Source organism: Henckelia pumila, chromosome 4 (assembly GCF_033568475.1).
Source record: "Henckelia pumila isolate YLH828 chromosome 4, ASM3356847v2, whole genome shotgun sequence".
Taxonomy (NCBI): domain Eukaryota; kingdom Viridiplantae; phylum Streptophyta; class Magnoliopsida; order Lamiales; family Gesneriaceae; genus Henckelia; species Henckelia pumila.
The window spans coordinates 181405522-181431846 of NC_133123.1; the positions used below are offsets into that span (position 1 = coordinate 181405522).

A 26325-nucleotide genomic window follows, 5' to 3' on the forward strand; every position below is an offset into this window, starting at 1 on the left:
AAAGAAGAAAAAAATTTTATTGGCCTCGAAAAATAAATTTTTCTTATTATTGAATTGATATAAGTATTTTATATAACCTTGATACGAAATAGTATTATTTAAATTGAAAAAATAATATATTTGAATAATTAATAACCAATAATACATAAATTTATATAAAAGCATTTTTAAATGAAATTTGATATGTTTTATTAAGATTAAGATAATCAAATATATATCTCTCCCTATATCTCTTCCTATATATAAAGAATCTCACGCCATCTTTTCATTTACCGAAATTACCCTTATGTGATATAAATATTACACTTTTCTTTTTATTTGTCTTTTTTAAATTTCGATATTTCAAATTACCATATTTTTCTCAATTAAATATTATAGATAAGATAAATTGATAAATAAATTTTAAATTTATTTTTATATTATTTTATAAATGAAAAAAATAAATTTAAATATTATCAAAAAAATAATATTTATACATAACATAAAATATTAAATATATTATATGATTTTATACACACGCAACGCGTGTTTGCGATTATGCTAGTGTATATATATATATTTATGAAGCAATTGGATTTCAAATAATTTATTGTTCGTATCCATTCAACATGATATATTTTGAAAAAAAATAAAATAAAATTTAAACTGCCCCCAACTATATTTTATTTCAAGACGGTGTAACGAATCTTTATTTGTGATAAAGATCAATACTTCTTATATTTACAATAAAAAACAATATTTGCATAAAAAATAATATATATATTTTTTCATGCATCACCTATATAGTAGATTCGTCTCATAAAATTCACTCTTGAAACCATCTCATCCATCTCACATAAGTCTATGTGATCATGAAGATACCGTGGTATTGTACCAGGAAATGTAATCTTAATAGAAACGAAATCTCAAGGAAATCTCCAAAAATCAAGGTGCCGAAAAACAAGAAAATTGTTAAGATTTTAAATCTTTTAACTTCCGCAAGTTTTATGATTTAAATATGCTAATTACTTATTTTACATTTGACATGCTATATTTATACTACCATTTACTATGTTTTAATTTTATTAATAGATCAGTGGCCATAAACATATCATCGTATAGTTACAAAATGATCATATTGCTCATTATCTGGAAAGAACCGAGAGTGATCATACCTTTAAAAAAAAAAAAAAAAGAAGAAGAACCGAGAGTCATCATAACCCATTGTAAATTTTATCATTATATATAGATATATTATAAAAATAGACTTAACAATTTGTTACACGAAAGCTAGTTTAGCCCATCTTAAAAAAGACTAATTTATTTCTATTCACACAAAGTGAAATCTATAGCCGATGACGTATTTTTCATCTAACATCAATATTCAAAATTTGGAATCGAAAATGAAGTTCGATGATCCTAACAAACAATTCAAACTAAGTCAGAAAAATAATATATATATATATATATATATATATATAATCTCTTTTATATTTTATTTTTTCATAAAATAAAAATTAAAAAAAAAAAAAAAAAAGTTCCACGCGACCAATGACAGGCGAACTTTTATATGCAAATGATGAAGTGTCAGCATACAAGTAGGGGAGTGTCCTACACGTTACTTAAAGTGAAGGTAGGGTTTATTAATCCCCATTATTTTTAATTTAATTGTACATTTAAGCGCAATTAAAACTTAATTAATTTTCTATAATGTACAACGTTTGATGGAAAAACCCAGGACTGAGCGGTAGTCTGGTCTCTGCTACGTGTGCCGCCAGCTCGGTGTATATATATTAAACAAATACTTTTTCACTCGAAAAAGTGCAAAATAAATAAATAAAAATTCGAATCTGTTGCGGATATATGTTTAGAGTGAGAATTTGGGGGAGAGAGAGAGAGTTTGTTCCTCTTCTCACGCTTTAATGGCGTGAGACCGTACCAGTGGAGTGTGTGTGTGTATAATACGCAGGAAATGTACGTATTTGTGTGTGAAATCCATCCATCTTTGCATGTTTTACCAACAAACACAAATGGACTAGAAAAAGGGAAAAAGGGGAAATAAAATTTTTTTTTGAAACGAAAAACAAAATGGAATGCTTTTGGAATTTCACTATCCCAACCCCCCTCCATCCATATTTATCATCAATACTTTTGGTTTTCTGAGGCCAGCCCAGATGCTAAAAGTGAGAGTTCTTGATCAGTTTACGATGTGGGTATTTTGATTCTTGCATTGTTTTTGTTGTAAAATCGCGCGGCGTTGTATTTTTATTTTCGTTTACTGGGTGTTTGTGTTTGTGTTTTGTGTTTCTCCCCTTCTGTTTCTATTTCTGTTTTGTTGTTTTTTGTTGTGGTTGTTTTGTTTCGATTGTTGAAGGAGTGAAGAAGATTGAGAACAAGAGTGTAGAAAACATGAAGGATGATGATGAGCTTGAAAGGCTATTGGGTGAGATCCCTCATGCAACATCATTGAATCTTCACCCTGCAGTTAGCGGTGTTCATCCTCATCACAGTAATCTTGTTCATAATGGGTATGGTCATGCATCATGCGTGATTCAGAATATGAATGGTCGTGTTATGTATGATGATGAATTTTTGAAGCATAAATATACATGTGCATCTTCCCCAGTGAGTGGGTTTTCCTTACAATCTGACGGCTCTTCCTCAAGTTTGTTCTCCGGGGGGCTTTCGCTTTCTGACATTGGTTCACCAACCCCACCCCAATTTGAAGAGCTGAAGCCCCACTTGATTCCGAGAAATGGGTACTGGTTGGATTTTAGGAAGGTTAATGAGGGAAATTTTATTGATGATTTAAATTTGTCCAAGAATTTAGGTAGAATGTACATTAGTGGTGAGCAAGAGGGTGTTTTGGCACCTTCTAATGGTTTCCAATCTAGTGATCGATATGTAAATGGGGCTATCATGATGAATCTTGAGAAATTCCGTGAATCTGATATTTATAGGAATGAGTTTACGGACTGTGGTGGATTCAATCTGAACAGTCCCCGTAGACCTGTGAATTTTCAGGGTGAGTTTGGTTCGGCGGTAATGGAATTGCAGCGTGACCATAGAATTGCCAATGTGTTGGGACCCCGTTATTTCTCTAGTCGTGCGGATGGTGGGCTGTTAGCTCATTCAGAGTTTGTTAATTCAGCTCCAAGTCCTCAATTTTACAGGACTAACATGCTGGCAAGCGATAATCTTCCAATGGGATTTGGTTTCTCTGATGTATCTTCCGCCACAAATAGGTCTTTGGTAGGTGATAATTTGTTTTATGCTTCTCAGAATGAAATGAATCTGATTGAACCTAGAAATGCGTTATTTCCTAACAATGTGGATCAATTGGGGAGGCTGATGTCTCAGTCTAATGTGGAAGATTTACGTCATTACCAGCCATTGGCACCCACTGAAAGAAGCAAAGTACCTTTGTGTGTTCGAGTGCCTCAAGGGAGCATTCACGCGTTTACCATGGAGGATAGTTTGATAATCCAAGGGGAAGAATGCGGTATTTACGAGATGAACAGAGGACATGCTTGTTCTAGGGGACACAGTGCTAAAGATCTTCATCAAGAGAACCATGCTGGCATGACTCAAGAAAAGAGACCAAATTTTGATGCTCGTGCTCCAACTGCTGCCCCTCAAGACAGTTGCCGGAGTCCAAAATTGTTCTATTCTTTTTCCCTTCCATCAAAGTTTAGCTCCCTTTCAGAAGCTCAAGGATACATATATCACATAGCTAAGGATCAACATGGTTGTCGTTTCTTGCAAAGGATGTTCGATGAAGGAACTTCTCGAGATGTGCAGATAATATACAATGAGATAATTGATCATGTAGTCGAACTAATGATGAACCCATTCGGAAACTATCTCATGCAAAAGTTGTTGGAAGTGTGCAATGAAGAGCAGAGAATGAACATTCTCCTCAGGGTGACTGAGGAGCCTGGAGAGCTTGTTAGAATCTCTCTAAATACTCATGGGTATGTTTATCACGTTCTATAGTTTAGTTTATCATTCTGCAGGCCTGTTAACCTTCAGCTTTTTTTGGAGTTAGAACTAGAGTGGTGCAGAAATTGATCGAGACTCTCAAAACAAGGCAGCAAATATCGCTTGTTATTTCAGCTCTTGAACCAGGCTTTCTAGCCCTTATCAAAGACCTAAATGGTAATCATGTAGTCCAAAGATGCTTGCAATGCTTTACCAATGAAGATAGTAAGGTAATTACTGATCTTTAACCCTCTTGATCTCAGAAGGTTTAAATGGTATAGTGTTTCCTATCTACTATCATTTATATTATTGCTTTTGCTTCTCAGTCCTTTTTCTGTAACACTTATTATTTCGATCATGGTTTGAATGGTCGCTAAAGTGTATTTATAAATAAAAGAGAGGAATTGCATCTGGAGTTTTGATCCAGTTGCATATTAAAATTTTCCTTTTAGTAGAGATACAAAGAGCTGTTAAAGCAACCTTGTTAAACTTTTATGATTTACTAATTTGCTTTTATGTTTTAGTTATTAACTGAGATTAAAACTGATTGTGCAATGGTGCTTAGAACATTCTAACATGACTTGATTAGAAGTCTAGATAAGCTAATTGTTCTCTAAACGATGATATTTACGTTTTTAGTAAAAAAATAAATATAGTGATTGTGATAAAGATATTTGTGATCCGTTGCTTAAAAACTAAATTCATTGCAGTTCAATGCATATAACCCAGTAAAATTCATCTGGATATAACTCTCAGCTCATTGAGATTTTGCCTATCAACATTTCTTTGTAAATGGTTGAATGTCTAACATCATACATTCTGGGATTTCTCTAAAGTGTTGAGTGTAACTTTGTAAAGCGTCGAACTAACCCATGAAATGACCAACCTTTTTCTCAATGACCCAAAATTTTGTGTATAAAATGAAGATCAAAATGATAACTGGAACCCACGCTCAATCATATATGCCACTTTCTTTTTCTAAACATTGATAGCTGAGCTAGCTATCCCACCTTTTTCCAAAACTGACAGCTCCTTCCCACCCAGAAACGGGTTAAGACTTAACCTGCTTCCAATAAAAGTGAAATTGAGAAAGACCACAACATCAGTAATGTCATGCAGGAACTGATCAAACTCCCAATTTTGTGTGCTTAAGTTCAATTTTCTAAAATGTCATTGTTTTTATCTTAGCTTTTGGAAGCAAACTCTTGCATTATTAGTTTTACGAATTATAGGATATTAATCTCGTGGCTGAATCATATTCAGTCGGCCAACCAAAGGGAGATCTATTGGCTCCTCTTTCATTGGTTATCATCAATCGTGAACTTCTCTTGTTTCGTGTTAGCTACTCAACTCTAAATTTATGTCTATACATTGTCATTGTAGTTTATTTTTGCTGCTGCTGCAAAGTACTGTGTTGATATTGCAATGCATCAGCATGGATGCTGTGTTCTGCAACGTTGCATCAGGCATTCAAATGGAGAGCAGCGAGAAAATCTGGTTGCAGAGATTTCAGCAAATGGACTTCTGCTCGCTCAAGATGCATTTGGGTAACCAAATTATTGTAGCATGTATATATGTTTTAGCATAATATTATCTCTTAGTCTGGTACTGGTACGACTATTGCAATTCTTGGAGAAAAGCATGATTTTTTATGCTTCTGCCTAGAACATAGTATTTCATTGAAAATATTAAATATCATATAATATATATTGTTATTAATTTCATAAAGGTAATACAAATATTGTGCCTGCAGAAATTATGTTGTTCAATTTATATTGGAGCTTAAGATCCCTTCTGCTACATCGAAGTTGACTTCTCAGTTTGAGAACAATTATGTTCATCTCTCCACCCAAAAATTTAGTAGCCATGTCGTTGAGAAGAGTCTCGACCTTTGTAACATTGAAACCCGGTCAAAGATCATCCACGAATTGCTCTCTGCTGATTACTTTGAGCAGCTGCTTCAGGATCCGCATGCAAATTATGTTGTTCAAAAAGCTCTTCATGTTTCTGAGGTATGGCGTTCAGTAATCTACAATTCTAATCATTTGTTATTTTTTTGCAAATCTACACTTCCCCAATCGTATTATTTTGTGTTCAATTTTATCTTGCAAGAAAGGGATGCATCATACATAGCTTACACAATACTGATTTATTAACTTTGCTAGCGGAATGGATTTAAATTTTGGTTTAAGGTTTCAAATCCATTAGATTGTATGGATAGATTTATATTGGGGGCATTTCAAATCTACCATTTGCTAATTTAATTAAATGCAACTGTAACTGAAATGGCACTAAAATATATCAAATATTTGTGTCATTCAAATCCATTCTCAAACTAAATCCTTGCAGCCAAATACAACCTACGGTGATTCATTTAAGAAAGTGGCCACTCGACAAGAATCATGCCTTGGAAATTCAAACTTCAGAACTCAACTTTTGCATTCAGTGCATAATGTAACCACAAAATATTTGCTAAGCAAAACCATCCGATGTTTCTTTGAAATCAGGGTCCTCTCCATAACTTGTTGGTTGATGCAATTGAATCACACAAGGCAATCTCACGAAATAGTCCATATTCGAAGAGGATTTTCTCTCACAAGCTTTGGAAGCGGTGAAGTACATTAGTCTTCTTTCTCGCAAGGAAGGACGCGTCTCTGAGGTAAAGCATGTTCGCTTCTGTCGATCCTTGGTAAATTTTGCTAAAATTATGTTGTGTTAGTCTCGCATTTCGCCCCAGAGTGTAGAGAATGGCAACTGTGGTTCTAGTCGCTTGAAACGCTATGTTGCTCGCGATGTAGTGTTGTTTTTTGTGTATCTGCCAATAACTTTTTATCTTCTTGCTCGCGGGATCCTCGCTGTATGTCTGTACAGTAATTATAGACATGTTCTCATTTTGGGGCATTGTGTGGCAATGCGTTTTGACAGTTTATGGATCGTGTATTTGCTTTTCCTGAATTTCTTTTAACATGCCATTATCAGTGTAGCATTCCTATGTGAGGCATTCAGTATGAAATCTTGTCCATTCTTCAAGAATTCAAAGCTAGCTTTTATTTTATTTCTAGTATTTTCGTGATTTTTGTTTTTGTGAAAATGAAAATGTATTCATATAATCGTGTGCGTGAATATGTTATGGTTTTTGTTGTTTTTTAATTACCTTATTCTTGTGTTAAATATTATGAATTTCTTAATTTAATTTTTCATTGGAGTATGATCTTTAGCTTTATTTTAGCTCTGCATGGGCCTTGTTTTGCTGGTGCCCATCGGGCTAGTTTGGAATATGAATAATTAATTTCTTTTTTTACCTTTTGTTTTCATTCATGAACTTCAAATTTGCAAAGAAAACGAAAATACAGGGTGCAAAGTATAAGAAAATAATTGGAAAATAAAATTCGTTTTTTCAAGTTATCATTTTTTGAAGTTTCGTCTTTAAATAGTTATAATCTGGTCTAAGTTCTCTAATTTGTTTTTGGAATGATTATTAGCTAAATGAGCTGTACGGTAGAGAATAATAGACCAAGGTCATATTTCAAATTCAAACTCTTTTTTTTATTATTATTATTCCATTTCTATTTTGATGGAATTCTGATGTGATATTAGAAACCTTAACAAAGTATAATGTAAGAGGTCAAGTCCTAGCATCAAAAAATAAGGCTAAAGACAAAAATCCAAAAGACGTCAAATACAGAACGAATCCAACTGTTATATTTTGGAAACAAATTTTGACAGGTCTTTTTGAGATGTTCCACGGATCCATATATGTGAATCCGTGAAACATATCGACTTGGTCTATATTTATTGTGAAAATAAATATTTTTTAGCATAAAAGTAATATGAAAGCTCATATAAGACAAATTATATAACATGGTTTTACGTGTCAATTTTTGTTAGATAAATCTTTTATTTGAACCAATCTATGAAAATGTATTACTTTTTTAAGTAAAATGTATTAATTTTTTTTATTGTAAATAAAAGTCGGATCAGTCTCACGGATTTAGGTTCTTGAGATTGTCTCATAATGATACGATGTTAAAGGGTTTTTCTAATCCAAATCCAAAGCTATAAATTATAATCAAGAACAAACACTGTATGATAATCACCTAGTTCTCTGGCTATATTTTTATGTAATCCTTCTTAAAATACTTTTATATAAATAATCACCTTCAATTTCTTTCAGCAAATTGTCAACACACTCGATTAATTTTGAGGATTTAATTTTTTCAAAAAAAATTATGTTTAATTATATATATTTTTATATTATTATTATGAAAAATAAAAAATAATTGATAAAGAAAAATTTATATCAAAACAATATATTTTCGTAAAAACAAAATTATATGTTACATATAAATAATAAATTTATGAACATGCAGGGCAAGAATCGTTACCATGAATTATGGTTATTATTTTTAAAGTCGATAGACACGACACTGCATTTTATATTAAAAAAATTAATTAAAAGTTAAAACCATTCATCACAATATATAATGTACGAAGCCCAATCTCGCTCATCGTCAAAACTCGACACGTGTCAAAACATAACAGGCACGTGGCCCAATAATATCGCACCAAGAGATCGGACATGCCGCTATCCACCACTTGTGATACCCACCTGTCGCCGGCGCAATGATTGTTGGACACGTGGCTGCATCCTCGCCACTCAATTTTTTAAGCTCTTCCCCTGATATTCTAGTAATCTCTAGAACTTTCCGGATCATGCACATAAGCAACTGTGTTTTACGACATACGAAGCTGAAGAAACATCCAAACTCCGAGTGGGGTGATTAATCTGGCGAGGTTTCCGCAAAGCTTCTCTTGTGGTGACTTTTTTTATTTTGATTTGATTTGATTGATGCTGTAATTCTTTTAGTTTGCTCTTCTTTTATGTTTTTTTGTTCGATCTAGTTTCCTTGATCGTTCGAAAACTGAAATCGGGAAGAAAATTGTTGAAATTTGGGAGTAGAACTTGCAGAGGAATCACCAGATTCCGAGTTTGGATGACGTGCAAGTTGATTATAAATTTTTGTACGCTGTTGAAGGACTCTGTTTCTTTGATGTTTATTACATGCTGCTGACGTGAAGAGATCTATGCACTTACGAGAGAAACATGCCTGTCGGCATGGAGTTTAATTGATGTCTCTCAGTTTCAGTTCAAAATTAGGACATGGAAGGCCACAGTAAATTTAATTATTTATTTATTTATTTATTTATAGAAATAAACAAGTGAATGACCTTGCATTGAAAAATGTTCGGTTTGTGTGAAAAACATTTCTTGATGTGCAATGAATCACTCATGCATTGTTTTTTATCGTGTTAGTGAAATTTGAATACTTCTGCGTCACAAAGAGTTATGTAATCAGGATATGAAAGTGTTGCAAGTATTGGCTCCTCAACTTGAGTAAATGTTACTATTCTCACTTCTCAGCATCAGTCATTGTCTTATAGTTATTGAAGTTGTAACATTGTTGGTTAAGAACTTTCTCAGCATCCCACACATTTTATGAAAGTATTTTTTCCTCAATTCTTGCAGCTAGTATTGTGTAGCAGCTTCACAGCAAAAAAAACTCACCTTCGGTTGATTCGTGTATCAGGGACTCAAGTGATACCAAAAATAAATCTGTTCTGGACGCGTAGATCAGGAAGGAAGACAAAGCAGATATCGACTCCGGTTAATGCGAAACACAATGTTGAGAAAACAAAGTGGTGTATGTTCATGTGACAGCAAGTCAAGTGGAGGAACTTCAGGTATGACTTTTGACAGTTCCAAGCGTGGCTTCAAAAGCAATAATACAGATTCTGAGGGTAGTGAGTTTTCAGTGAGTAATAGCTTTCTCAGCGACAGGGGCACTACTATTTATAACCATTCTCTTAGCTTTCCTCTAAGTGACGTAACTCACACCGGAAATGGTCTCAATTTGCTTGAGAACACATCCTCTAATGATTTCCTATGTGGTGATTTACCTGAAATAGGTAGCTTCGAAGATGTTGACAGGATGTTCAGGTAATGCCAATCAGTTTAACGCCATTCTTGTTGTGTGATTAATAAAATCGTCATTCTTGGCCTTTTACATTCGCTCATGAAAATGTACTATCTTCCAGAAGAAGTGATTCAACATTTGGACTAGTGGACAGCAAGGAGGATGTGTTTGGTTGGTCATCATCAGAATACGACAGAGGAAAGTCGGGAGAAGCATTGCAGTCAGATTTTGGGTTTCCATGTCATGAGATGAGTATGCAATCAAATGTATCAAAAAACTATGGCTCCTCTAAGAGCTATACTGAATTGAGTGATGCACCAATTTGGATAAAAGACGGCTCTTGTTCCCTGGAGGAATCTGATTCTTATACATCTTTTGTGGATGGACTTGGGATAGGTGATGGTGTCATTCCTGAAGAGCAGGTCAGCGCATAGCTTTACCATTTACGCCAATACATCTTTTCTTTCCCGAATTGCACGCACCAGAGAATTGAAACTTCAATTTACATGTGGGGCCATTGTTTTATGGAGATGAGAATACTGGTAAACTAGATGCTATTCGAAATTAAGTGGTGGAGTAGTAAGTTTTACGTTTTTTCCATTATTGTCTATTAGAAAATTATTTTTTGCGGCTCATGTTTGCATTCTGACTAATATTGAGTATTCAAATAATTACAAACATTTAGATTATATCTCTTATATGAAAGAAATAATTTATGCAGATAGAAAAACAACGGCTCCATTGTATAAGTTAGTTATGCCACATTTGGAACGAAAAAGATGTATAAAAGCTTAACACTAAATCTTATCTATGGGTCTGAACAGTTTGTTTCGAACAAGTTTTGAAAGATGTGTAAATTATTTTATTTGTTACAATTACAATATCACAAAAACGTGATGATTCACCATGTTGGGTCCTCTCATAAAGTATATTATCATTAGAACCATTGCTTTTTTAGAAGGTATCCTTGAGTCTAGTTCAAACATGGATCACTCCTTATTCACAATGATAGGAGAATGTCTTGAATTGAACTCATGTGGGCCACGGGAGGAAATGACTCCTAATGTACAATGTCCATCTGCATGAACCCTTTCACAATTGCAACTAATTCGACTTTGTCTGCATCAATTGTACTGTATTTGACAGTAACATCAACCTGCGACCAGCAATACACTATATCGGTACATGTATAAATGGATACAGGGTCGCACTTCCCTTAGAAGTTGGGATAGCAGCACAGAGTTCTTGTCATTCATAACCCTCTTCCATTTCTGAATAAATTTGTTTCTCAAAGGACTTGGGAATTGAAAAGTAGACAAGGCACAGACAAACTGAACAAAATTTGGAGAAAGGCTAATTAAGACGAGTAACAAAGAGAAAGGCTATTGTAAGAAATAAGATTTGATAAGAGGCCAGTTGTGTTGATGCACTTACCTTTGCTAATGACGTTGGAGTATCCAAATCAGAAGCAAGCTACCGATGGTCCATATCCATTATCAAGAATTAGGCGTTGGATAGGATCCTATAATACAGATAAATTTAGTTTTATAGATAGATAGTCCCCAACAACTATGACATGAACATAGCATGAAGTTCCAATAGTTTGTAAGTTAATAGCCAAGGAAAGAGATGCTGCACGGATGCAGAAAGTAACAAGTTTATGTTAGTGTACTCTATTCCCGTGTGACGTGGCTTTAAAATGGTTCCATTTTCACTTAAAAGTATGTCGGGTAGAGATCCTCAATTAAATTTTTTTTTAATACCTGACAGATGAATCAGTGCAAAAACCAGTTCAAGCAGCTGAAGCACATGGAGAAAAGAAGAAAGGAGCATAACTTAGGAAATGGTAGTAACAGTTATCTTGGCAATTTACCATATGAAATAAACCAGATTTCTACGGTGAATACTTCTCTTCAGGGTTACCCATCTGCGAGTATGAGTCAGCAACTGCACGCTGCTGGTCCCGATTCCTTCTTTTATCTACAGAATAATGGCTCTCAACCATATTCAGATAACAGTCAGTTGTCAGAACGGGCTTCTGTAACTTTTGCCGACTCGACAACCCTCACGCCTTGGGTCTCCTCCCCTCCATCCAATCAAATGCAATTCATGGGGAATTCTCATGCTCAATCTCTTTTGACAGCAATATCAGCGACTGATAATGGAGTGGACATACATGCTTTTCAAAGTAATCTATCCTCTCAAAGTGCAAGTTTGATAGAGCAGGCTTTCGTGAGGGATCCTGGATTGGTAGGAAAACGAGTTAAACTTTGTGGAGATAAATTTGAGGATCCTACTGATGCTGGAGGAGCGAGCTTGGCTATTCCAGTGGAACCAGGCTCTTCAAATGTACAAGAGAGCTCAATGATATCTATGGGCATGGATGATATCTCCCTAGCAGCAGCCAGTTTTTGCCAGCTTCAGCTTGTTATGGAATGGGTATTTACCACTTCTTTGATTCTTAAAACTAGCAACTGTAATTGATGTCTGGTGCTTTCATTTAGTCACACAACATGTTCTTCGAGGAATGATGTTGTACAAATCAGATTATGTATATTTTTGTATGATAGAGTTGATATTGGGGAGGGAGAGTGAGGCAACCATTCATGCATTTTCCAGGTAACTGGATTTAGAACCATATTACATGCTCATTTTCTAGTTATAAGGCCCTAGAAGCAGTGTCAAGATGCCAACTGAATGACATGTTGAGGGATAAACTGTAAACAATGTTTTGACATGGTTATGTTTTAGGACCTAGAGCTGCCTCAAAGCAAATCATTCAAAACTTCATATTCCTTGTTGTACGCTATGAATTTATTATAAACATGAAACATCATTTTGTGCAGACTCTGATTTCCTTTTGCTATTTGTATTGTTACATAATCAACTGTCTTGAAACTTATCGTGGTCGGAATTTTTGGTCAGTTGGATTTGAGAACAAAGCTGTGCATAAGGGATGGTTTATACCGATTGGCTCGAGGTGCCGAACAAAGGATCAACCATGCAAACCTGCATGGAATTTCTGGTGGTGGATCATTCATGGCTGAAGAAACAAATAAGTACTCAATTTGTTAAATATTTTATTACGTCTATAGTGCAGAACTTAATACCTTTTTACCTGTCTACTTGACTCATTGGTATTCTTTTGATCCCTTGTAGCTGCAACAGTCTCATAAATATGGAAACAGGCACAAATCCTATAGATCGATCAATAGCACAGTTGTTGTTTCACCGACCTTCAATTCATTGGTGATATTTGCCCATGATGTGAACTTTCTAGTCATGTTGTAAGGTAGTAAGGTACAGTTATAGTCTTGGACTGTATATAATAATTCATGCAAATGAGAGATTGCAATACATCTGATTTTCATGTGATGAGCAGGTTTTGCTTCGAAACTGGTTGTGTGGAGAAGCCCGCAGCACAAAAAGGTAGACTTCGAGGATGTAATTTAAGTGTAGTGTAGCAATGTATATTCTACAGTCGTTTTGGTCGGTTTTGTATGTATGTTGTTGATCCCCGTCAAGTATCATAATTCCTACATTTTTAAACCAGATGTAATTATGATTCCAAGGGGAAATGCTTGTAGAATTTGGATTTAGGTTATGTAAATATCTTTAACATGTTATGCACAGAACTATGTTTCTCTGAATAAAAGAAAACCTACTTCTAAATCATAAATTACTAAAAAAAATCAAACATTTATTTCTTTTCCGAATTTCTCAAATTCCTTACCAAGTGATTACCTCTAGCGCATTCATAGATCGAAATGTAACGGTAACTCCCCATCAACATTTTCATAAGGCCAATACAGCACTCAAAAAGCTGAGGCAGAAAATATTGTGTATAGCTGCAAGTAAGCCATATTCGCAACAAGAAATTGTCACCTTACTGTCCTCCCTTACAGAGAAAGTTTGAACATAAGCAATCAGCGCCAAGCCACCAATTTTAATTGGCACTTCAGGCTGCCGCATGTCTTCCTTGTAGCTAGCGTGAAGATGTCGTGTTTCTACCTGACAGCTCGTATCTAGAAGCAGAAGTTCTCCGGTTCTCCTGTATTGCGATGAAAAATAGATTTATCCTCTAATTTTGAAATGTAATTACAAGATTGCCAAGCGCATCAAGTGAGTTTCCATACTACAATTTACGGATATCACAAGCCTAATAGACGGCGGAGTGAATGTTAATGAAGATGTTAATGCTAATGACAAAATCCGAACGAGATGTGAAAAAAGGTTGTAATAACTATGGAAAAAAGAAATACTATACCTGTACTCATCATTCTACAAATGTTTCTGCCCCAGAAGATTTCACCAGGTGTTGCTCTTTACTCCCCTGATGGTGCACTTCGATCCTTTCTGAACCGAACTACATGTTTATGATATTCTTCTAGTTCATTCTCCAATTTTTCAATGAACTCACTTGTATGCTCCAAGGACTGCTCATATCGATATTTTTCCAGAGCCTACAATCAGAAGAAATAAATGTTACCAGGTCACGTCGGGATAAACTCAACCACGAGCAGTCAATGAAGAACCAAATGATCTCTAGATTTTGCCCTTATCTTTCTTTTTTACAATTGCTACATTGCACCTAATGTTGCCCAAGACAACATAGCCAAGTCTGTCCAGCTCGGAGTATTCAGGTTCATTACTGGATTGAATTACTAAGCTAGTGTTGAACTGAACATCTGTCACTGCAGAAAGATTTGAGAAATTATGCAACTCAAATATCGTAGACCATACAACAGCCTAAATATCATGTTCAACAATGTGTCGTATGGTTAACCACAAAGGGCAGCAGTGACAACTACTCCTGCTTGACAAATAGCTATATTCAGACAGGATAAGAGCCAATTAGTGAAATCAACAGTCTATATGAAATGATCACTCAAGAAGGGTTAATACCTTTGCTTTAGACAGAGTATCTGGAGGTGACATGACATCGGGTTGAACATAATTCTTCCCTCGATAAAATAATATTATATTATTTGGCTTGATGTCGATAACAATGCCTTTGCTCAACCTAGCGAGCTCTTCAGCGTATTGATGCACTTGTCCAGGCTTGCAAGGTTTGCACACAACTTTAACAGTTTCGTGCTTCTTCCAATGAAGATGCATATTAAGAATGACGCCACCAAATACTCCCCGTCTCCCAACTGGAACATAATTCTTCTTCTTCTCACCTGTACGCTTTAAATAAAACCTTTCCTCTTCAGTCAATATTTCAGGATCATAGGTTTCAGGCAGTGCTTTTGGCGCATCATATTTCCTTAATTTCTCAATCAACCATGCTTCCTTCCTTTTTGCCTGAAATTTTATATAATACATGTCATGAAATTGTGTATACAAAATATAGAAGATAAACTTTTGAAAGTCAAAAACTTTAGGGGCAGATGGTAGACCTTTTCTAGCTTGTATCTTATTCTAACTTCGGGATTCGGAGAATTCATTTTCTTCTTTGCTTTCAACCTGTAAAACCTAAGTTCATTCAGCTTTTGTTTTCTAGACATTTTGTCCAGTTTTATTTTCAGCTTTCTTTTCTTTTGAGATCCTTCTTCGCTGCCTGGCTCACCAATGTCAAACCTAACAACATCTCCATCCGTTTTCAGCTTGAAAACAGAAGCATCACTCAAGTTTCTCGCAATTTGCCACCATAAAGAATGATTTCGAGGGTCAAACACATACGGTCCTTTACCAAATGAACCATTTGCTAACGTAGAACGACGTGGCGAATGTGGAAGAAATTTCCTCAGATAATTTCTCTGGCTTTCCCAGATGAAATTGTCCGAACTGCACATCAACGGAGTAGATTCTTGCGTACTTGAAGACGCTGACGTGTTCCATGCCGGACAGAGTAAAAGGAGGACAGACTCACTGCATAATATAAAAAATCCATTAACATGAGCTTCCAGTGTGAAAAAGCTTATCCAAGAACCCAAAAAGTTTCTCTCGTCCGTAATTGCCAAAGACTAATGAACTTAATTAGCTAGTACAAGAGACTTAGGAACATAACCCATTTTGGTATTCAAGAAAGTTCTCATAATGAAATCAGCAAACAACCTAAACTTATTCCAAATTCATTCCAATCCCAAAACCCAATTCCCCGATGCAACAACAACCTGCATTCTACCCGAAACTTAAATATCTTAGAATGATACAGGGAAGTTGCATCCAATGCAGTCGATGATTAAAAAACAAACCAACATAAATAACACACAAAAGACTACCTTCGGATCGATGAATTCAGGCGAGTCTTGCCGAAGATGGTACCTCTAAGCATCGTTGGTTACGGATTTGAGCTATGACGCTTCAACAGCTCGTCCACAAAATCCCTTCATTCTATTATTCCCCTCGACAGAACTAAAGCCTCCTCTCCCTCTGCTTGTTTCAAAGAACTGGAATCGACCAGAATGTTCCGGTGCGTTTCGATTTAAAAAAAAAATGGAATTTGAATTGAAATTGAAATTGAAATTAGATTTGGAATTAGAAATTTAGAATTCATGGAAATAAAATTATATTTTGTTGTTAGGTAAGATTTTAATATATAACAAGGTGAACTGATGATATGATTTTTTAGATAAATAACATTTTTTTTAAAATTTAAAAAGAAAATTTGAAATCTACAATTAAGTTATACAAATATAATTTTTAAAAATTTATTATTGTTGAAAATATATTATTATTATTAAATGTTGAATGTTGAAAATTGAGTTGTAAAATTTTAAAAATTAGTATGTGATGATGTAGATGATGATTTATTAATTTTTGGACTAATCTCCAAATAAGATCTATAAATAGGTCTCTTCATTTGTATAAAAAAAAAACACAATTTAATTGAGATAGAAAAATTTATAAAGGGTGGAGTTTGATATATTTTGAGTTTTGGAGTTTTTACTTTTTATCATAAATTTTTACTTTTTCACAACATGTTATCAGCACGATCGCTCGAAGGTTCTCTATAATTTCCAAAGATTCAAAAGCACAAAAAAAAGGCAAAAATATTCAACAAATAAGAATATTTATTTTACTGTTTATATTTTTTTACTATGTATATATATTAATATATAATTTCATGTTATTATATAAAAGGATATCTATGACACCGACCTTATAATTTAAAACGACTCCGACTTCTAAATACTATAATTTTTTTAAAAATAATAAACTAATAAAATTTAATACATATAATAATACATATATGTATAAATACTTGAAATGAACATTTAATTAAAAACTTGACAAATAATTTTAACGAGTATCAAAATATCTTGTAACTGAATAACACTTAAATAAATCCCAACATTTTCCGTTTGAAATAAATAATATCAAATAATTTGTCATGCATGCATAATAAAATAAAAATAATGTTTTCAAACCCCATAAAAATATAAATATACGGAAAACTTATTTTAAAACTGCCAATATCCCAAAAACATGAATACTCAGCACTGGTCATGGGTGCCGACTGCATGGAAGCTCATAGGCCCTCACCGCCGGTCGGAGCAATCGTCTCACCAAAATCATCATACTCACCTGCACCATATAAGCGTAGTGAGCCTAGAGGCGCAACATGTTTTATCTCATAATAACAATGTTTAAAAATCACACAAAAGCACATAATCATACTAATACATATACTTAACATGAATATGCATGCATGCTCTTAAAATAATGCATCATAATAAAATCTCTCATGTCATAACTTTCATCATAAATAATATTCATGTGCTATATCATATAATACATAACATAATTTGAGCATGTCATAATCATAAAACAGTGTAGGTCATATCCATGAATGTGACTCGTAATCATGAGCGACTGATCAGTCTAAGAACCATCGTACGTGGCGGTGAATAAATTCACCTCTATGCCGGTAGAAGAACTACATCTGTGTCAGTGCTTAAACCACCTCTATGACGGTAGTAAACTACCTCTGTGCCGGTGGTAAACCACCTCTGTGCCGCTACATCAGTTCAATTTCCATTAAAAAAAAAAATTCATGCTCAAACATAAAATGTAACTCGTCATAAAATTATTTCATGTATGCACGCACTTAAAATATGTTTGTAATATATATTTAATTAATTTTCATAATATATATATATTTGTACATAAAATAAACTTCATGCATAAAATAAATTAAATGTATATTACAGACTTAATAATTTTTTATGGGATTGTCCAGACTGCTGGTCCCCTAGACTTAAGCCCATAAATTCTAAGACTGTCCCAGTAACTTAATTTAAGCTCAAATGTCATAATTAAGCTCAATAACATATTCAAGCCCAAATCTTAAACTCTTGGCTCAATAACTAGCACAAGCCCAAATCTTAAACTCTTGGCCCAATAACTAGCCCAAGCCCAATATAATCACTGATTTGCCCAACACATTCACAAACTGGCCCGATAATTTTCATGGCCCCATGCCCATAAAAACTTAGTGAGTTCACTTAACTAATTATTTAAGCTCAAAACATGATAATTTAATAGCCTAAATAATTAACTAATCTAAGTTGGCCCATTAAATAACTTAAACTAATAATTAACTTAAATTAAAAATACTCGACCCAACCAACACAACCCGGACCCGGACCCAACCAACTTGACCCATCATCATTTAGACCCAACCCAGACCCAAAACCAAGCCCAAAATGACCCTAGGGACCCTAGGACGCCCCTCGAACTTGACCCAGCAGTCAAGCGTGATCCATGCTCATATATAAAACGTGAGTATAGATACATCAAACAAGGCCATAGCGTGAACCATGCACAAAATATGGTTTTTGTCATTAACATGAATTTATTTCGTACAAATCTGATGTTCTAGATGAAAAACGAAATATATAGTTTATATGGTGTTAAAGAAGAGAATTCGACATGTCTTTATTGAAGATAAACGAGAAACGAAGCCTATATTGCGTGTACGGATCTCCGGGACGAACGAATCTCCAAAATAACTCCAAAAACCTTGAATATTCGGCTATGGGGGGGCTGATGAAGGATGAAGAACACGGCTGAGGGTTGGAGATGGCGCCAAAGGGGAGAAACATGATTTGCGTAGGTTTAGGGAATAATTTAGGCTATAATTAAATTTAATCACACTAATTAAGCTAACTAGATTATTATATCATAAAAATACATTTAAAACTCATAATTAAAAATATTAATCTGATAACATAATGAAAATCCCGAAATACAATATTAAGGGATTTTTAGAAGTCCTTAAAAGTAATTAAAATGGCTGGAGAAAAATGAAATACTATATATATATACTTATAAATACTAAAATTTTCATGAAATAATACCTTAAAATAATATTTTAAGGCTTATAAAAATCTCATAAAATATTTTGGGTGGAAATCCAACATCTCATCCGTCCACGGTCCCGTCTATGCGATCAAATAAATCATTTACTCAAAAATCTAAAAATTCAATAATTGCGGGTTAAATGCTAAAATAATTTAAAATCATGCATATAATTCACATAAAATTCACATAACATCATTTAACCCCAATAACAAATTTTAAATTAATTATTTTTCTAATTATGCATGCGAATTTACGTATGAAAAATAACGGGTGCTACAATAATAACGTGATATGATATATATATATATATATATATATATATATATATATATATATATATATATACTAACTATATTAATATATAATTTCATGTTATTATATAAAAGGATGTCTACGACACCGACCATATAATAACGTGATATGATATATATTTTATTGTGTATATATATACACTAAATAATTGTATAATTTCACAATATTATCTAAAAGGAGTCTATGATACTTCATTATAATAATGTGACCTGAATAGTCACAGGATTTTGATTCTCATACTTCTGCTTAAGAAGTTTTTTGACTTATGTCATAGTATAAGTGGGATTAATAAGACTTTCTGTCTTATTATTAGCAGATGGATTACTATCCATTTTATCAATGATACTAGAAAGTAAACTAGGATCCTTAATCATATTAAGGAATTCTAAAATTTTATTATTATCATCAAGAGCATTTATATTAATATCCTCAAATTGGGTCATAAGTTTATAAAACTCATCATTATTATCATCTTTCTTAATGCATACTTGTCCTTGAATACAAGCATCACAATCCTCGGTATCAGAATCTGAGATAATCGAATCATTTTCTAAAGCATTAATATCCTCAGAACTATAAGATTCATGTTCCGAACTATTATCAGAATCAGAAGTTAGAAAGATATTAAATAATTTTTCTTTAATACTATCATCTATGTCAAGATTTTTAATCTTCTCTTTGGTCCAACACTTATTAGTGTAATGACCTTGTTTGCCACATTTATGACAAATAACTTTATATTTTTTCTTAGGATATGTCATTTTCTGCCTAAGTAGCTCTTTTCTTTTTTCTTTTTTATCTTTTTGTTTTTCAGATAAGGAACGACGTTTTCTATAAAATTTGTTAGATCTATTGGATCTACCTATATCAGGTACTTTTTTCTTATCTTTAGGCATATCAATACCAAATTGGTCACAAAATTTACCAAGTTGTTTTTTTTCTAACAAATTTTGTCTTTTTATTTGTTTATCTAGCTTTAATTCATTGCAATGATCTAGACCTTCTTGAATACAAGTGCTAATAAGTTTTCCATAGGTATAACTATTATAAGGAATAGACAAATTATCTTTTCTTAGAATTTTTCTAATTCTTTCAGCAAATAAACCTGGAAGTCCATCAATAAATTTGGCTTTCCATTGACTAGTATTATAGTCAGGTAACTCATAAATTCTAGATAGAAAAAATATCTTTATACAATCTAAAATCAGTGAGAGTTTTGCAACATAAATTACTAAGCAAAATACGAATATTCTCACTATTATCAGTAAATCTTCCTGTAAAATGCTCAATCATAGTCATAATTAAAGGGTAGATGAGATCCTAGCATATAGGTAATACCCAAATCATGCATCCAACGGTTCGTATTTTTACACATAGGCGTAATTAATTATATTTTGTTGATGTGGCAAATTATGAGACATTAGATACATCATTGGGGTATTACCCATATGCTAGGTTGAAATATACCTAATTAAAGTATAAATTGCATGCTCAGTAGGAATATTATTCTCAATTTTAATAGTTCCTAAAATTTCATCTATTTGAGTTTGAGATAAATAATTATCCCACCAATCTTTAAGTTGGCCAGTAAAACCTGATATAAGCATTTTAGCAATATTCTTGTCAGTATTACCATTATTCTTACAAACAGTACTATACATAAGCATACGATGAGCAATATTATAAATATGCTTGTCTGCAAAACCATCAATATTCCATTCATAAATGCTTTTACCATTATAATTATTAGAAATAATATATTATTGTTCTTCATTAAGAACATCCATAGGAGTAGTTCTACTATAATAATATTTATTATGAGTAGGTCTATCAGCCCATTTCAATTTATTAATCTCATTATCAGAATCATTTTCTATTTTACCATCTAAAGTGGAAACATTGAATTTTTTAAATTTTTCTTCTATGAATTTTTCTAATTCAGACATGGAAAATTTTAATTTGAAATCTTTTATTTTAGGAGGTGGCTGAATAGAAGAAGAAGCTATGGAGATAATATTGGTTTTTTCCTTCTGTTGTATATGAACATCTGGTTTAATCTGATTTATAGCAGAAATAATCATTTCGACTCTATTATGTAAAGAAGTAATTTCTTCTCCTAAAATATTCAAATATAAATTAGTGTAATTTTGTTTTTTCCAAAATTTGGTTAATATGTTTAACAGTAACCTGTAAAGTGTCATTCTCAAGCAATTTAGAGAAAGAAACGAAACTTAAGATTTTATTATATATTCTTTTCAATTTGAAAAGGTAACAGAGGGGGATACAAAGATTTTTGTATAGAACCAGAAGAAAGTTTATGAGTTCTTTCAATAACATTGATATAATCAATCACATAAGTTCTAATAAACCAAGGGACAAAAGGAATTAATTTATTATTCTTTTCACAAAAAGAATAGAATTCATATCTTATTATATCAAATTCTTTTTCAAAAAAACTTTGGAAATATCATTTTCTGAAAAGATTCCATTTTGGAAGATAAAATTCATAATTAATCTTTTGCCTAGCAAAAGATCCTTTAGAAAAATCAAGTTTGGGCGTACTATCCATAAAAATAATATAAAATTTATTTCTGATATCGTATCAGTTTCTCTAATGTTTTAAACATTATAAATCTCATGAACAATATTATTTTTGTTGATGATTAATTCATCAACTACATCCTCTTTAGAGGATTGAAATCCACTGTCTTCTCTTATTTGAGAAGTGGATGATCTGGATGATTGAGGTATATCAATCATATAATTTATAGCAGAAATATGAGAATACATAGATCTAGATCTAGCAGAAGAAGGTAATAATCTTCTTTGTTCTTTATGAAACTGTATTTCTACAGATCCTTCATTATTTTGAACAATATTTTGTAAATCACTATTTATAATAGGATTTCTAGGAATAGCTTGTTCAATTATCCAATTTTTAGGAAATATAATTTCTTCTCATTTGATAGATCTACGAGTAGTGATCTTAGATCTACTAAAATTGGTTTCTATTAGAATTGTTTCATTCAAATATTTATCTACTCTTTTACACATAGGATTTAAAGTAAATAAAAGTTTAAAATATATTCTATAACAAATACATATAACTTCTATTCCAGGAATATAATTATAACCACGAGTTTTAACATTTAATGTTAAAGCATTGATGTGATGGTATTTTTCTATGTTTGATTGAGTTAATTTGTGATGATTAGGTGTATTTTGATTGGTTAAATTCATGTTATAGTTCTTAATCATTGTATGTGATTTGATATAGGAAAAGAGAATAAATGGAGCTAAAGATGGAAGGAAAGAGCCAGATAAGAGAAGAATTACGAAGCAATAATGGTCAGAAAATCATTTTTAATTTTAGAGAAATTAAAATCAGATCTTCACCGTTCAGAATGAATTCAAGATGTTTTGAAGCAGCTGTCCAAATTTCAATTCAATCCGACGGCTAGATCTCTGGAAATGAATTTTTTAAAATCGCTGCTCGCTAGAAAAAAGTCGTGCTCGATCCTACCAACTCACAGGATCGAGCACGAGAAAGAATTTGCAAACAGTAAGTTGGATATTTTTGCGCGCTCGATCCTACCACTTCGTGCAATCGAGCGTGCCCATGAGAGACGCAGGCAGTAGGTTCACCATTTTCTTGGCGCTCGATCCTACCAACTCACAGGATCGAGCGCACCGACTTTTCCGAGAAATCCTTTTAAGTTAGGCAACTTATTTCTTTAGGACTCTAGTCATATTTAAGGGTTTTGATCTCATTTTTTGAGAGGATTATCAATCTTCTGGACGGCTGAACATGCAAGAAAACATCTGGCGGCTAGGTTCTATCTTCTCTGTTCTTAGATTTTAATCTTTCTAGTTTTTGTACTTGGTTAAGAAAGAAGAACCCTTGATTTTATTCACTTTGTGAGATTTTGATTTTCAACGTTTGATTTTTATCGAGTATCAAGAGTTGTTCTGGTTTATTTCATACTTGTGTGTTTGATTATTAGATTGATAACCTGATAATTTTTTCGTACAATCTACCGCTAAATTAGAATTCAAATCCGTAATTGTTTGAATCATCTAATTTGTGAAGCAACCGCGTTTAATATTTTTTGCTGTTGAATTTGTTAAATCGTAGGAACAACAATTGACTAGGCTAAATACATCCGCTGGTGCATGTGTTGTCTAGATTCATCAGTTTCACTCATTTGAATGCTACCATGGATTTAAATCTAATCGCTGGTATTGGGTTAATTATGGGATAAGGGTTAACTTAGAACGCTGATGTCTAGTTAACTAAAATTAAGGTGAAACAGGAATTAAATTTTCCAATGATGAATATTCAATGTGAATTAATTATTTTCAGGGAATCGATGATCGAATAAATAATTTCAAGGGTGTAGTCGACCGATACCAAGTCTCGTTATTTATTTGATCTTTCTTATTTTAATTCTTGCATAGTAGTTTATTTAAATTCCAAAAACCCTTTTTATTTTATTCTAGTATTTTTAAGAACACAAATAAATTTTACTTTTCTCGTGGGAACGATCCATATTCTCGCTACTACATGTTTATTTAGTTAATCTGAGTTGGGTTAATTTGGGCGCGATACGACTAAGTGCTACCAAATTTTGGTGCCGTTGCCGGGGAAAGGCGTTTAATTTATTTGTGTTTTTGTTTTTGTTTTTGTTTTTTATTTTTATTATTACTCCTAGTGCTACGCTGGTTTGTTCGTGCGTGCAGGTGAATTTTCGGAAGAAGAAGAATTTCCATACGACTCAAAGATAGAAAGAATTTTGCATAGGCGAAGGGGGATTCTTGCGGTGTAATACTTCAAGATGTTAAATCGACAAGTATTCACAAGTTTTACCCAGCAACACGGAGAGTCATTCTACGCAGCATGGAAGAGATTCAAAGATTTGGAAACCATCTTCCGGTATCATGAGTTTTCTAACTATTCTCTCCTTACAATTTTTCTTGATGGTTTGGATGCAGTGACAAGAAGATGGGTAGTTGATGGAGCTTTCACAACCGGTATTTCAATATTTTGCCGAGATGAGGATACCATGAGACACCTGTTGGATGATATGACATAGTTTGACTATTATCGGTATTCGCAATCTCAATACCCGAATTTTACAGACCAAACATTTGAGCTTCAAAAGAAGGAGGGAAGTTGTTTGGAATTGATCTTACATCCGCGGGAGGATATAATGAGCAAGTTTGTGGCATTGACTGAGGAAACCGTAGAAGATCTAAAAAATTCTAGATGTCATCTTGTGCAGCACTTAGAGAATATCAAGAGATCAATCGTCCATGAATACCGAGAACATGAAGTGAAGCAAAATACTCAAGCAGCGACCAACCCAATTTGGTTTGATGATGATGACTCAGAGAACCAGGATTGGGAGTGCGAATCAATTCATGCTGAAGATTTAGAGTTGCTTGAGTCTTCTCTTCTTATTGGACCTCAGTCGGAAGATGTTCTGGAAAAAATTTCGTATGATGGAAATATGTTACCACTTGAGTTTGAGGATGACGGAGTTCAAGAGTCTATCGATATAAGCTCATCGATAGTATTATCATACGCACATCCCCAAGAACCTGGCTTTCCATCAATACCAGTTTCAAAAGATGTTGGCGTCCGAGAGCCAACGGAGATGTTCTCTTCCCATGTTTACCAGCTACTTTGGAGTGTTGTTGAGGTGACGAGCTTGAACTGTATATATCTAGCCAAGCTTGAGGGCACATGGAACAAAGACCCATTTGTGGTGTCATATGTCACTTATTTTGGGCGTCAGCCGCTCTTTGAAAAGTGCTTCTGAGGGTCAAGTTGAAGACAGAAAATCAAGCTGTAACGACCCACGTCCTTCCACCGCATCCCTCCCCAGCCTATAGCATGGGCTCGGACTGCATGGTTCGACGGACATCGCACTCATTGAAAGAGTGGGTGCCCGGTTAGCCAACTTGTGGCTAAAGGCTTATATGACTCTATGTAAAACAATCTTTTGTTTAATATAATTTACACTTTTATAATGGCATTGACTTTATCTTTCTTCATATTGTTATATTATGATATACTATTGTTGTTTTGATAAAGACCTTGAATATACTATAGTGTATGTAAGATGTGGTAGCACATGGGGATGGCTATCATGAAACACATCTTATAGTCACTGTATATTCTAAACGGTTCCTAGTCAATTGAGCCGTCCGCAAATAAGGATAAGGATCGCTCGAGATTGAGACTAGAATTTGCGATGCCGAGTACCACGTTTCATTGGTATGGAACATAGAGATGTTCAAAGCATGCAAATGGATATTCATATGATGAATGATCAAACTACCCTATTCGGACTTTCCAAGTGGTTATCACTTATCGAGTGGATAAAGTCCGCGGTTTTGGTTGTACACCATTAGTCCTTATTACTTGAAACATCATTGAGACTCTATATGCTAGTACTGTACTTTGACTCGTTTACCGACTCTATTGGGGTCATCAGGTGTCGGGATTGGGTACAGTTACGACACATATAGGAGTCGATGCTTTGTTGTCAAGGATTCATCACATACTTGCGAGTGTGGATATCCTATGCGATCTGAGGAGATATTAGTGTGACGAATCTCTGGCCAGAGTACATGATGTGTTTTGGTTACTTGGTGTTCCTAGTAACACATGCGATGTCACTAATAGATCTCCAAGATGTTATGCATAGTTATCGAATCTCGAACGACTCTCGATATACCAATGGTTGTTGATTCGATCGGG

At 33.7% G+C, this 26325-nt stretch overlaps 3 protein-coding genes and 1 long non-coding RNA gene across 17 annotated transcripts; 2 read left to right on the plus strand and 2 right to left on the minus strand.

Annotated features, from left to right (window-relative positions):
• Nucleotides 1–1769: 1769 nt before the first annotated feature.
• Nucleotides 1770–6976, plus strand: LOC140864146 (uncharacterized). The gene is made up of 5 exons (XM_073268089.1): nucleotides 1770–3953; nucleotides 4028–4190; nucleotides 5344–5507; nucleotides 5714–5972; nucleotides 6468–6976. Exons 1-5 carry the CDS (start codon nucleotides 2389–2391, stop codon nucleotides 6573–6575), a joined length of 2259 nt encoding a protein of 752 aa, XP_073124190.1. The 5' UTR covers nucleotides 1770–2388; the 3' UTR covers nucleotides 6576–6976.
• Nucleotides 6977–8682: 1706 nt separating this feature from the next.
• On the plus strand, nucleotides 8683–13502 carry LOC140861345 (protein LNK1-like). 8 transcript variants are annotated; one of them, XM_073264348.1, is made up of 6 exons: nucleotides 8683–8777; nucleotides 9549–9958; nucleotides 10057–10357; nucleotides 11706–12374; nucleotides 12861–12994; nucleotides 13095–13502. In XM_073264348.1, the coding sequence occupies exons 2-6, from the start codon at nucleotides 9630–9632 to the stop codon at nucleotides 13186–13188; spliced, it is 1527 nt and encodes a 508-aa protein (XP_073120449.1). In that variant the 5' UTR covers nucleotides 8683–8777; nucleotides 9549–9629; the 3' UTR covers nucleotides 13189–13502. The 8 variants fall into 8 exon arrangements, with proteins under 8 accessions (XP_073120449.1, XP_073120451.1, XP_073120450.1 ...); XM_073264350.1 differs by having other exon boundaries at nucleotides 8711–8754; XM_073264349.1 differs by having other exon boundaries at nucleotides 8723–8777; nucleotides 8863–9958.
• LOC140861348 (uncharacterized) lies at nucleotides 10687–11948 on the minus strand. The gene is made up of 3 exons (XR_012143718.1): nucleotides 11809–11948; nucleotides 11370–11457; nucleotides 10687–11266 (listed from the first exon to the last, which is right to left on the minus strand). It is a non-coding gene; the product is annotated as an uncharacterized lncRNA (long non-coding RNA).
• LOC140861347 (uncharacterized CRM domain-containing protein At3g25440, chloroplastic) lies at nucleotides 12047–16335 on the minus strand. 7 transcript variants are annotated; one of them, XM_073264360.1, is made up of 8 exons: nucleotides 16163–16335; nucleotides 15338–15809; nucleotides 14841–15242; nucleotides 14203–14398; nucleotides 13821–13986; nucleotides 13046–13211; nucleotides 12903–12944; nucleotides 12047–12177 (listed from the first exon to the last, which is right to left on the minus strand). In XM_073264360.1, the coding sequence occupies exons 1-4, from the start codon at nucleotides 16213–16215 to the stop codon at nucleotides 14261–14263; spliced, it is 1065 nt and encodes a 354-aa protein (XP_073120461.1). In that variant the 5' UTR covers nucleotides 16216–16335; the 3' UTR covers nucleotides 12047–12177; nucleotides 12903–12944; nucleotides 13046–13211; nucleotides 13821–13986; nucleotides 14203–14260. The 7 variants fall into 7 exon arrangements, with proteins under 7 accessions (XP_073120461.1, XP_073120462.1, XP_073120460.1 ...); XM_073264361.1 differs by lacking the exons at nucleotides 12903–12944; nucleotides 13046–13211 and having other exon boundaries at nucleotides 12064–12177; XM_073264359.1 differs by lacking the exons at nucleotides 12047–12177; nucleotides 12903–12944; nucleotides 13046–13211 and adding an exon at nucleotides 13347–13471.
• Between the last annotated feature and the right edge of the window lie 9990 nt (nucleotides 16336–26325).

Coding starts and splice junctions, on each gene's coding strand:
- LOC140864146 (XM_073268089.1), top strand. CDS start 2,389: ATGAAGGATGATGATGAGCTTGAAAGGCTATTGGGTGAGATCCCTCAT. Junction 3,954..4,027: donor ATCTCTCTAAATACTCATGG/GTATGTTTATCA, acceptor TTTTGGAGTTAG/AACTAGAGTGGTGCAGAAAT. Junction 5,973..6,467: donor AAGCTCTTCATGTTTCTGAG/GTATGGCGTTCA, acceptor CTTTGAAATCAG/GGTCCTCTCCATAACTTGTT.
- LOC140861345 (XM_073264348.1), top strand. CDS start 9,630: ATGCGAAACACAATGTTGAGAAAACAAAGTGGTGTATGTTCATGTGAC. Junction 9,959..10,056: donor GATGTTGACAGGATGTTCAG/GTAATGCCAATC, acceptor ACTATCTTCCAG/AAGAAGTGATTCAACATTTG. Junction 12,375..12,860: donor TTCAGCTTGTTATGGAATGG/GTATTTACCACT, acceptor ATTTTTGGTCAG/TTGGATTTGAGAACAAAGCT.
- LOC140861347 (XM_073264360.1), bottom strand. CDS start 16,215: ATGCTTAGAGGTACCATCTTCGGCAAGACTCGCCTGAATTCATCGATC. Junction 15,810..16,162: donor CTGAATTCATCGATCCGAAG/GTAGTCTTTTGT, acceptor TATATTATGCAG/TGAGTCTGTCCTCCTTTTAC. Junction 14,399..14,840: donor ATACTCTGTCTAAAGCAAAG/GTATTAACCCTT, acceptor TTCTGATTGTAG/GCTCTGGAAAAATATCGATA.